Here is a 13,097-nt window from a genome sequence, read left to right as displayed (position 1 = left end):
TTAGTGATGTGGAAAATGTGAATAAATTTAAACCTAAAAGTGTCTAAATATAAGTGTCACATCCCAATCTCGGCTCCGCCATAGCATGATATTGTCCACTTTGGGCCCCAGTCACGCCTTCATGGTTTTTGTTTCTAGGAACTCATACAAGAACTCCCCAATGGGTCACTTATCCTAGGAATGCTCTCGTCCGAACTTGCTTAACTTCGGAGTTCCGATGGAACCCGAAGCCAATGAGTTCCCAAAATGCCTCATGCTAGGTAGAGATGGGAATATACATATAAGGCTTACAGGATCCATTCCCCTAGGCAATGTGGGATGTTACAATCCATCCCCCTTAGGGGCTCGACGCCCTCGTCGGCACACTTCCGGCCAGGGATTGGCTCTGATACCAATCTGACATGACTTGATCACGATATTCCCCGACTACTAGGATAAGCACGTGTTGGCCAACGCCCGAGGGTGACGAAAACCATTTATTGAGTGCAAATGCTAAAAACAAGGGGTAGATAAGGCTTATAAATATAAAAGAATAATGAATATACATTTAAGAAACGTGTTCAGAGCATAAAACTAACTAGAATACTAAAAGATATAATATAAAATTGAATGAAACAAAGGATGGATCCTACACCGAGATAACTTGAAGATGCCAATGCGGAAGTGCCTTGACGTCAAGATTGTATGCCTCGAATCTAAGTCCTGAAGGGGGCGCAAAACAAACATGAGTAGACCAAGTTGATATATATATATATATATATATATATATATAAAATAAAACAGTTATCAACGTACTAACCCCTAGGTTTTATGACAACACATATATCATGATAAACATAGGTTTTCCGAAATCTAGCATGCCGTGCAATGTCTCAAATCATAATTTATATATATATATATATCATAATCATTAGTGAATGTTTGATAACCCCCAGGCTCTATGTCGGCTCCTCATCTCTAAGTAGACAATCAGAGGAAAATACACTCCAGGCCCCATGCCAGCTCCTTGTCCCTGTGCTAATAGCCAGAGGAAACACACTCAAGGCCCTATGCCAACACCAAACCGTCGCCCGGGACGGACCAGAAACTATCCCTACGTCCCATAGCGGAATAAGGACCACTAGGTAAGTACAAAACCATTGAACATACATATATTGAAAAGCAACTTCATAGTATAAAGTCATCCATCATCTATACTATAAAGAGGTGTTCTAAACATGTTCTAAATATCATATCGTCATTCATCAGAAATTCTATAAGAACACGGGTTATAGGAAAAATAGTAATAATTCAAACTAGCCTCAGTAAGCATGTTATCTCATAAAACGTTTCATAAAACATAGTTATCAAATCATGCTTTTCATGTATGCATTTCTACTATCAAAACATGAATTTTTAGAAGGGGTCCACTCACAGTTTTTCGCCGTCGAAAAGTTGTGTTGTTAGCGAAAATAGAAACGAACATTGGAAACAGGTTCAGGACGTCGAAATTAGCCTAGGAAGGGTTTTGGACGAAAACCCGCAAAATCAATGGTTAAAGTCAACGTTGACTGTTGACCAATCAAAGTCAAAGTCAACGATGACCATTGACCGGGTCAAAGTCAATGGATCCGGATCAAGGGTTTTGGGTTGGACCGGGTTGGGCCTAAAGGGTTTGGGTCCAAGAGTTTAAAAGGTTTGGGCTTTAAGCCTAGCCTACTGTAAAAGGGTTTTGGGGTTTTAAATAAATGGGTTTAGAGTTAGCTGGCCTAAGGCTCTAATTGAAACAGCCCAAAGGCCTTTAATTTAAATAATTAAAAAGGGTTTCAGGTTTAATGGGTAATGGTCCTAAAGCCCGAGACCTTGGGTTAATGGGTCGCGTTAACCCATTTCCAAGACAAGGTTTTGGCCGGTTTCTGGGCAAACTTCAAACGCCCATAACTTCTTTGATACTCAACGAAATTGGGTGAAACGAAGAGTAAAGTTGTAGTACTCAGTGAGACGAAGAGATTGATACATTGTACGCTAGCCAACTAGCCGTGGTTTGGCCGAAAATTGCCTCAAAATGGGCGGTGCTTGTAGGAAAATTTGGAAAAGCTACTCCGAGCTATTTTCTGCGATTCAAATGTATACACAACTTAAAACAAGCTTCGATCTAACACTAAAACACATCCCAAGGGTTTTTAGAAGCTTACCAACGTTGGAAAATACGAAACACGACGGAGAAGATGATGAACAGTACATGTCGAAAGGAAGAGAAGGGTATGTGGTGTTCTTTCTTTGAGTCTTAGTTCGCAGGGGTGATGCTGATGTTGTTTTGTTGTTGTTGTGGTGATTGATGATGAGGGAGATGAGGGTGTGTAGGGAGGGAGAACATGGGTGAGAGGGAGAGAAAGTGAAGGGGAAATGAGAGAGTTGTGAGAGAGGGAGAGAGAGAGCTCACAAGTCCAAAGGAAAAGAGAAGAAAGGGGGTTGAGTAGGGGAGGCCAAAAAGGAAAGAGGGCCCCACGGACACACACATTAAGACTCAAAAAATAATTTTTTTAAATAAAAACCCAAAACTATTTTTAAAATCAGGGGTGGGGTGCAACAATCTACTCCCGTTAAAAGAATTTCGTCCTCGAAATTTAAAATCACTTATTAAACTGGAATACTCGAAAATAGGAAGAATAATAATATATAAATATGTACATAATGAATAAATCAAGTCAGAGCGGTTGCACAAAAGGGAAAATGCCATCCTGTCATGATCAGGTTGCAATGATTCCATCTTTCGTGCCTCTAGGCTCATACTTTCTTTCCCCATTAGTGTAAAAGTAGAAACATACTTTATAAAGATATAAAGCTGAAAACATATATTGACGTAAGGTCAAAAATAAGTACGCAAAATACGATAACGTCAAAATAGATACGTACTAACATATAAGTCGAAAGCTCGTACAGAACTTAACATTGAAAATGGAAATAATTTCCCCCAAAACATTTGTAATGTCAAAAACAAATAACTAAAATAAAGGAAGTTAAAATACTTATACTGAAAACCAAAACTGAAAAATGAGAGTGGGTCTCACCCAAGCATACCAAGCATACGAACGTCACGTACTCCGAGAACATATGTGTTTTTGGGTCAATTCCCAACAATAACGAATCCGTAATAACTGCTGAAGACGAATCTTCCTACCACTTGCTTAACGAACCCAACGAATAAGTTATCGATACCACAGTTGGCCATCCGCGATATCGATCACACATTTGTTGTCTCGATAAGTAGGTAGTAATTTCCTAAGGGTGCACAATTTCACACGTCATAAATGCGATCCTCCGAATACCAATTCACAATACTCCTCTACCAATCAATGTTGCCTATAGAAAACTCTCGTACCGTGTCACAAAAAGTGCCATCTTCAAGCCGAATCAAATAAAAACCGTTGGCGTAACAACTCCATCTAGTACCAAGTACCCCATCTTCCTCAGTTCTTCCCAATGTGACCAACTACTCCACTGTTTGCCTATATAGAACCCATTTGAAAAATGTACCTTGGGATTCAAGAGAAGTGGCTACCATGTTAATAGCAAACTCAAGTAAAAAAACGAGAAGTCATCTTCCTCAACAAACAATTTCTTTTGGGAGCTGTTCTGGTGCTTAATTCACCTCTCCATTTTTGTTTGGTAGTAGGTTTCTAGTCAAACAAGGTCAAAGTTGATGGAAAGAAGGAGGAATCGCAAGTGATCAACCTAAAAACAAAAGAGAGTACACACATTTTCAGAGAAGTGTAAAGATTATCCAATTCTTACCTCGACCATGCTATGGTGCCATTCCAGAGTGCACCAAATAGATCTACTAGAAGCATTTCGACATCCACATACTCACAACAAGGTTCAGAAGTGAAGCAATGGAAAGATGCATTAAGACAAACACATAACATTGGAAAAGAACTGATGTGATGCCTATGAATTATAGTAAGATAGTGATACAATCCGCTGACCTTTTGTACTAAAACCTTCATCCAACTCTTACTAAAAGACCGCTCAAACTTCACGCCCACGTGCTTTCGAACCGAATGATCCTAGTGCGAGGTAGTGGAAAGCTGGGTTGAGGTGAACACATCACATCATTGAAAAGGTCTACCAGAGTACAATATGTTGGTTATGAATTGTAGCAAGATAATGAGTGGTGACCATTCAATTCAGCGTGAAGATAGTGATGCAATCAGTTGATCACTTACACTACAATCTTTACCAATTTCTTACAAAAAGACGAAGACGGCTTAATCTCACACCTACATGGAGCTCTTTCTGGTAATTCTGGTAAGCTTGTGAAAAGTTTATACTCCTAACATTTATGTCCGAAACGATAAGAATTGGGCGCACCCTTCCGCTGAATCGATTGATTGTGAATTCTTTCCTGATTGAGCGAGAAACCATGTAGAGAAGGCTAAAAGAACACTCAAGAATTTGAGGATCAAAACAAGTCCATTAAATCTAGAGTATAAGATATCTGGTTAAGTGAGAAACCATGCCCAGAACAATTGTTTTTTTTTCCTCAGTAAAATGTTCCGGTATGAGCCAGTTCACATTGAGAAACAAACCAGTGAAGGAAGGTAAATATGCAAAAACAGAAATCATTGTTTATGTTGTAACATCCCACATCGTCTAGGGGAGTGGATCATGTAAGCCTTGTATGTAATATTCCCTAGCACGAGACCTATTGGGAACTCACTGGCTTCAGGTTTCATCAGAACTCTAAAGTTAAGCGAGTTCGGGCGAGAGCATTTTTAGGATGGGTGACCCACTGGGAAGTTCTCGTGTGAGTTCCTAGAAACAAAAATTGTGGGGGTGTGGCGGGGGCCCAAAACGGACAATATCGTGCTACGGTGGAGCCGAGATTGGGATGTGACAAAATGGTATAAAGCATGGTTTGTTCAGAGCATACTTAGGATCTTCTGTCACTGTAGTAGTGTGTTTGTCATGACATCATTTGGATGTCATGACTTTCGGATTTTGTGTCATTCGAAGCAGTTGTACAAACCTTTCTTTGTTTGAATTGTCACCATTTGGTTGAAATACAAGAATTCGTGTCGAGATTAATGCCTTGCACACTGGCTAACTCACTGTGGTTTGGCCGGAAATTGCCTTGAAAGGGGCGGTGCTTGCCTGAAAATTTGGAAAAGCTACTCCGAACTATTTTTTGCGATTCAAATGTATACACAACTTAAAGCAAGCTTCATCTAACCCTTACCAACGTCAGAAAAATATGAAACACAACGGAGAAGATGATGAACAGTATCGACCGAAAGGAAGAGAAGGGTATATGGTGTTCTTTCCTTGAATCTTAGTTCGTAGGGGTATTGGTGATGGTGTTTTGTTGTTGTGGTGATTGATAATGAGGGAGATGAGGGTGTGCAGGGAGGGAGAACACGGGTGAGAGTGAGAGAGAGTGAGAGAGAAATGAAAGAGTTGTGAGAGAGGGAGAGAGAGAGCTCATGGGTCCAAAGGAAAAGAGAAGAAAGAGGGTCGAGTAGGGGAGACCGAAAAGGAAAGAGGGCCCCACGGGCACACACAAAAAAAAACCAAAACTATTTTTAAAATCAGGGGTGTGGTGTAACAATAAGAGTGCGCTAGTGAGCGGGAATGAACTAATTTCACACGTGATGACTGAGCATAAGTACAGTACAGTAAAATAGGGTGAGAATTATACCATTGATGGTAATCTTCTACACCAAGGTTTGCCAATAATCCTTGTCGGTATGTAAACTCTGCTACTAGAACCTGGAAGGGCGAAAAACAAGGGTGAGTGGGCTTGAAAATAAAGTTTTATAAAAAACTTTCTGAAAACATTGTAACCCCTTATTGTGAAACAAGTATAGTTTCCAGAAAATCGTACTACGTATAAGTAGAAAATCAAATGCATGCCAACAATAGATATAGAAATATGCCACAACAGAATATCTCAACGACAATATGAATATAATCATGTGCTCAATAATTTATACTAGCATGCAAGTTGGAGTTACCTAATGTGACCTGTACGACTGCACATATGACTCATCAATCTATGCTAGCACACGAGTCGAGGTCACCTAATGTGACCTGTATGACAGGCTATGTGTGTAATAATATACGCTCTAGTGTTACGATCACACGAAGGTTGGCGCTATGCATGGGTCACCTACGTGTCAGAGTTGCCTAATGTGACCTGTATGATAGGCTAACACCTAACTTGGATCCAAGGCGAACGTACGGTGCGGGAGGTGAACAATCACGTGAAGGCTGGCCCTAGCCCGGGGCGGGAGCACTAACACCGGGGTGTAGCAATGATGAGCAAACTATATGAGTATAAGCATGCCATAATGATGCAATAATTCCTATCAACATAATAAACTTACATGAACTTACTTGCGCATCCCGTAGGATCATCTTGGTATTTCACAACAATGCAACATTTCTCATAACATAATTTAATCATGGCATGAAGTGCATGAATCAATTCAAAAGCATTTGTAGAAACTATCAATCATATACACACACACACACATACACACACACACACGGAAAAAAGAAAGGACCTATTCACCAGGCGTCCGCGTTACAATTCCCTAGCATGACTATCAAGGCGTCTAGAACGATCGACGCGTAGAAACCATTATCAAATCACGTCTCATAATTCTTATCTATAGAACGTGTAACTTACACAAAACACTTCCCCAAGGACGTTCTAGAAACATAATGTGGATCTTTGGAAGTTAATGATCAGAAATCTGAGGTGCGGATCTTCCAGATTGAGTTACGTAAGGTTGTGGACCCTACCGTCGACCTTTGATTGACAGTTGACTTTTGGTCAATAGGTTTCAAGACAAGGACGTTGGGCCCTAAGGGGGGTGGATTGTAACATCACACATCGACCAACGGAGATGGGGTGATGTGCCTTATATGTACATGCCCACCTTCATATAGCACGAGGCCTTTGGTTCTAGTAGTAGAGTTTTTGTACCGACGAGGATTATTGGCAAATCTTGGTATAGAAGATTACCATCGATGGTATAATTCTCACCCTATTTTACTGTACTGTACTTATGCTCTGTCGTCACGTGTGAAATGGGTTCATTCCCGCTGACCAGCGCACTCTTATATTTAGGCACTTTTAGGTTTAAATTTGTTCATATTTTCCACATCACTACACTTTATGGCTTCGTCACCTTCTAGGTGTTGGCCAGCACGGCTTGATTTGGAGTCCTAGTGGACATACTGGGTCGGGGTGTGTCATAAATGGTACATGAGTGCCGTCTACATCTATTAAAAAGGTTGTCAACAAGATGATCAATAAATAAAGTTCAAATATCATTATCTTATAATAAAACTACTAATTTACCCTCCAAAGTTAACTCTATACACTATTTTTTTTTATTTATGAAAAACTACTAATCTACCCTCCAATGTGTATCATATGCAAGTAACGAGACTTAAATTGACGAAAATAATAGCTTCAAAAATAATATTAGGGATGTAATTGGCAGATTTTTATAATTCAATGACTGATTTTTCTAAAAAAAAAAAAAAAGTTTAGGGATCTAATTTTCATTGAGGTGATAATTCAAATACTAAATTAGTAGTTCACCCTATATCTATATATGTATATATTGATGGGCAATATATATATAAGTACAACACAAGAGTTAGTTATGGCCAACGATTTCTTCATTCAATTTGCAATTAATAACAATGACAACTTTTGCAGAAAAAAAGCTGTCCTTTTGCTTGTCTTCGTTATATTCCCATCTATTTTGGCCACCAAACCCCCAAAATTCCAAGCTCAAAAACCATGCAAGAGGCTAGTGCTGTTTTACCACGACATTATATTTGGTGGCACGAATGCAACAGCTGCTGCCGTTGCAAATGCAACCAACCTTGGCATCATAAACTTTGGTTTGGTATGCTAGTTGTATTTAACGATCCCCGGACAAACGGCGACATGCTTCTGTCACCACCCGTTGCAAAGGCTCAAGGCTTCTATTTTTACGACTTTAAGGAGGTGTTCAACTCGTATGAATACAAAGGTACATTGAATATTATGGGCGCAGATTTGATGAAGGAAAAAACTAGGGATCCTTCCGTCGTTGGAAGGACTGGAGACTTCTTCATGGCTAGAAGGATTGCCACATTCAGACTGATAGTCAGCAGGGTTAATATTATTTTCGTCTCAAGACGGACAACAAATTGTGTGAATGTAATTAATTACGCTAAAATTTGAGAAATTCTTGTACATAATGCCCTCTCACTATATAACGTGTAAGACAATTGAGAGAGTTGCTGTACGCATGCAAAGAATAAAAAAGAGAGATAAGATTCGATTGTAATTATTCTTAATTTGCTTTTCTTTATAAGTGTGGCCTGCACTTCTGTTCTAATTTCACTAATAAAAGAGGACCAAGGATGGTTATTTGCGAGTGTGCTATGATCATTGGAATCAAAATAAGTATGAAGGGCGGAACAGAGAGGACAAAACTTTATATATATGTAGGCAGCTAGCTAGGATAGCACAATACCTCAAAAAGTACATATATATGTAGTTTGGATTTAAGCTATTCTAATTCCTGGACGACTACGTTTGGGTGAGAGATTTCCAATCCATAAAGAATTCAGGCCAAATTACTAAGAAATATATCATAAAATGTTAGATAGAAGGGATTATAAATGCCCCCATGAGCATTAAAAAGGCATGTGAAAGAGATTATCATTATTTCGCCGAACGATGTCACTTTAATAGCTTTCTTGACGAAATAAGGTGTTACCGGGTTACATTTTGTGCCTGGGCAGCCGAACTATTTTGAACTCACTGCAAAAACATAACATTGTTTTCAGATTTTAGAATCCAAGACCGAGAGTATTCTTTCTTCAGCCGAAATCTCTTGTTATAGGAGTTAGCAGTGCATTCCATTGTATCACCATCATATTCGGAGTTTTCACTTCATGCTTATATTGCAAACAGTGAATAGAATTCATTCTTATGGTTTTGAATTTAATATTAAAAGCACGCTATACGTTTAATATAAAAATTTGGAAGCGATGGTATAAATCATTTTTTATATATATATTTTTTTATTTTGGAAAAGCATCTATTTGGTGCAAGCACATTCAAGTGGGTATTTATCAATAATAATCAAAATTTAACACCTAATTTCATAAATGTCATTTTTTTATAAAATCTTTCAAATGTAGCAGAAAAACCACTTCAATCAATCTAAATAGCCTCAAAATTAAAACCAAATAACAAAACCCTATTAAATCAGAATTTAGGAAAAATGAGAGACCACTATGTCATAATGTTCCCAGCCAATATCAATGAAATCAAGGATCTTAGTATAAAGGAAATCTTGAAGGCGACTGACAATTTCAATCAAGCAAAGATGCTTTAGGTTCTTGTTGTCTATGATGTATGCTTTAGGTTCTTTCTGTTAGATCAGCAGATAGAGAAAAAGGAGAGGGAAGAGGAGAGGGTGTAGGGATTGGGAATGGGAAGGAGCACAATGGACCTCTATATATTGTGGGAAGAAGGAAAAGTACAAGTACCCAAAAATTAGCATGGACGCAAAATTTTGTTAATTATTTTTTAATATTTCGAATTATTTCTCTTTTCGAGGGGCTGAAAATGGTTGAGAAAAGAACAGAGCCATGCGGGTGTTCCCGCCTGTTTACTGGGAAGGTTGATGTGTATTGTAGGTGTGGAATGGAAGGGCTTTAAAGAAGAGATGCTTCAGGTTCTTGCTGTTTAGGATGTTTACTTGATTGAAATTGGCAGTAGCCTTCAAGATTTCAGTTATACTAAGAAGATCTTTGATTTCATTAGTCTTGGTTGGGAACGCCATGGCATAGTGGTCTCTCATTTTCCCTAAATTCTTATCTAATAAGTTTTGTTATTTGGTTTTAATTTTGAGGGTATTTAGGTCTATTTGAGTGGTTTTTATGCTATTTTTGAAAGACTTTATAAAAAATGACATTTATGAAATTGAGTGTTAAATTTTGGCTATTATTGATAAAAACTCCATTCAAGTGATTGGTCCACGAATCACTTGTTTGAAGTAAAAACATCGTTGGTGGATTTAATTTAGTCCCTCAAAATTAGGCTTGGTAAACGGATCGTGTTTGTCATGTTTGTGTCGTTTTTGTGTAACACCTGTTATCTTAACGGGTCGTGTGATGTCACAACCGTTATCTTAACGGGTCCTTAAATTTTGCACATACCACACATTGCCATATAAATATTACTTCAAAACATTAAAATACATTTGTTGTTTAAGTACTACATCTACCCTAAAAAATAAGAGCCTAATAAAAAAAAAATCCATACACTACTAGTCTATTACAAAATATTAAATGTGCAAGGATATGCAAAATGAAAGAGTTTTTGTTTTCAAGATTGTAAAGCCTTTCTCAAAAGTTTAAACCTTGCCAATGAAACTCAAAGCTTGCATGTTATTCCTTTTACAAAATCCTCAATTTTCATCGATTATCATGAGAAAATTGTATTGAAACTTTGGCTTGATCTATTGCCTTCAAGAGAAGGATAGCCTCCAACCTAATGCATAATGGACTGCTGAGATTTAGATTAAATTTCAACCAATCCAATGGTCACCAATTTTTAAAATTTAATTTAATATATATATATAATTATTATAGTTTTTAGGGGTATAAAATTGTTAAATTAATATATATAATTATTATAGTATTTTTCTAGGGTTATAAAATTATAAAATTAATATTTTACTTATCGTGTATCGTGTTACTCAAGTGTATACCCGAATCAATCCGTTATCTTAATAGGTGCTTATCAGGTTACTCGATAACGACCTGATTCGTTATCGTGTCGATCCGAACACCTATTAATTTCGTATAGTATTATGTCGGGTTATCGGATCGTGTCAGTAATTGCCAGGCCTACTCAAAATGCATAATAATAACAATATAATATGTTTGCCATTATGACATTAAATTAAAAATATTTGGATCGAAATTTAATGTATTTATTTTGTTAGCATATGATATATCACAATGATAGTATACGATGTCATATAAGTCTTTTTCTAGAAGTATTTTTTTTTTGGTCAATAGGTCTATCTTTTTGTTCAATACCAAGTAAAACAAGGAGAGATTCTAACCTGTCTTCCCAAAAGCTCTAACCTCTACGTATCGCCCACTTCTTTCACTTTGGTCAGCGGCCAAACAACAAAGCAGAGTTTGTGGGAGTTATTTACAAAGGCGCTGTATAGTCTATAGCTCTGTGCTAGTGACTAAAGTCCTACCGTTGGCTTTTGTATCAGTTCCTTCTGCTGGGGACCTCATCACTTTGCAAAACAGCCAAAGTTGATACGGGCAACTTCAGTTTCAGGCCTTGTCGATAGGCATTGGCTACTGCAGTATCTCGACCTAATACACATAGGAATCAAGATATGTATGAGATGAGGATATATAAGTACAAAACCCTAAAAATCACTTACATTTTTTGTTCAAACGATTCTGATTCCTAGACGGCCCAAAATCTTGAACATGGCACTTTCTATGTATTCTATTGTGAAAAATAAAGCAAAGTACAAGAGTATGTGCTCAAAATTTTGTACAAAACACTGTTCGGCATATTCTTCAATAAACTCCTACCAGTAAAACGACAGAATGAATCAACCTCCAAACTTCAATATAAATTGAAACAATTAGGTAGTTTTATCTAATCAAACACAACAATCCGATCAAACGTAGGAAAGTAATACCATGACAACTTTTTCAGCAAAATTTTGTTTCCTTATTTTGGTCTTCATTATTTTTCCATCTGTTTTATCAACCAGAACTCGAAAGTTCAAAGCAGAGAAACCATGCATGAGAATGCAGCTGTATTACCACGACAAACTGTTTGACGGCACGGAGAAGGATAAGACTAATGCAACATCTGCTGCAGCAGCAAATTCAACCAAGCTTGCGCCAAACTCTCAATTCGGTATGCTTGTTGTCTTTAATGACCCTATTACAAAGGACGATAAGTATCAATCTCCGCCCATTGCAAATGCGCAAGGCTTCTATTTCTACGACAGAAAGGACACCTACTCAGCTTGGTTTGCGTACACATTGGTATTCAACTCAAGTGAGCACAGGGGTACATTGAATATCATGGGTGCGGATTTGATGCCAGAGAAAACTAGGGATCTTTCGGTTGTTGGAGGGACTGGAGACTTCTTCATGGCTAGAGGGATTGCCACTCTTCAAACTGATACTTTGCAGGGTGCATATTATTTTCGCCTCAAGATGGATATCAAGTTGTATGAATGTTACTAATTATGTTAAGATTTGAGATAAGAAATTTTCTGTAACGTTATGTTGCTAGTCACATGTTCCCGAGTGTCATAGTAATTCCATGATAATTTTCTAGCTATTTTCTTGCATTATGTGGAGAGGCACTTCTGTTGCAATCTTAATTACTACTAAATATATAGAGAGAGGATTAAGGAGGTTCATCTAGTGTGCTATGACTAGTCATGACAATAATCTAAAGTTTCGGATCATCTTGTTTGCAGAGGTGTAATTGCACGGAAAGAATATCTCAAGGTTAATAGACAAGGCAACTTGCCTGTTCCCATATTTTTCTTGGTGATATAACAAACATCATTTGCATTCACACAAAGACTAATAACACATATCCAAGTTCCTTTGTCAATTTCATCAAATCATATGGCAGTTTGTTAGTTAGTTTTACTAAAGAGTGTTGCTATCTACATAGCCATTTTTACCTTTCACATACATCGGTTAAATTTTATCTTTTAACCCTCTTCAATTCACTTGATCTGACAGTCGATAATTGAGAGGATAAAATAAGATTTATATATGGATTTTTAAGGATTTCTATGAGCTTGATTTATGATTTTGATGGATTTTATAGGGAGATGGGGAATAGGCTTACTATCAGAACCCTATTGAGATTTTAAATCAGAAGAAGATCAACTTCTTAGTGTGAATTTTTTATTTGTGATCAACTTCTTTCCTCCAACCTTTCATCCCCAACTATTCATAGCCATTTTTCCCTCTTCAATTATTCTTTTGCCGCTGTATATTTGTCACCGCATCACTCCTCAGTTTCA

The 13,097-nt window shown here is 37.6% G+C and overlaps 1 protein-coding gene and 1 pseudogene across 1 annotated transcript; both read left to right on the top strand.

Annotated features, from left to right (window-relative positions):
- Positions 1 to 7,658: 7,658 nt before the first annotated feature.
- On the top strand, positions 7,659 to 9,479 carry LOC125469355 (annotated as a pseudogene).
- Positions 9,480 to 11,739: 2,260 nt separating this feature from the next.
- On the top strand, positions 11,740 to 12,297 carry LOC125469345 (dirigent protein 5-like). Its single transcript, XM_048566578.1, has one exon. The coding sequence runs from the start codon at positions 11,740 to 11,742 to the stop codon at positions 12,295 to 12,297; it is 558 nt and encodes a 185-aa protein (XP_048422535.1).
- The last annotated feature ends 800 nt before the right edge of the window (positions 12,298 to 13,097 follow it).

The sequence above is a fragment of a genome, unplaced genomic scaffold (genome assembly GCF_019419815.1).
Source record: "Pyrus x bretschneideri cultivar Hongxiangsu unplaced genomic scaffold, Pyrus_bretschneideri_v1 Contig42, whole genome shotgun sequence".
In the NCBI taxonomy this organism is placed as follows: Eukaryota; Viridiplantae; Streptophyta; class Magnoliopsida; order Rosales; family Rosaceae; genus Pyrus; species Pyrus x bretschneideri.
The sequence above is the reverse complement of the archived record's forward strand: the minus strand, read 5'-3'. Positions and strand labels throughout refer to the sequence as shown.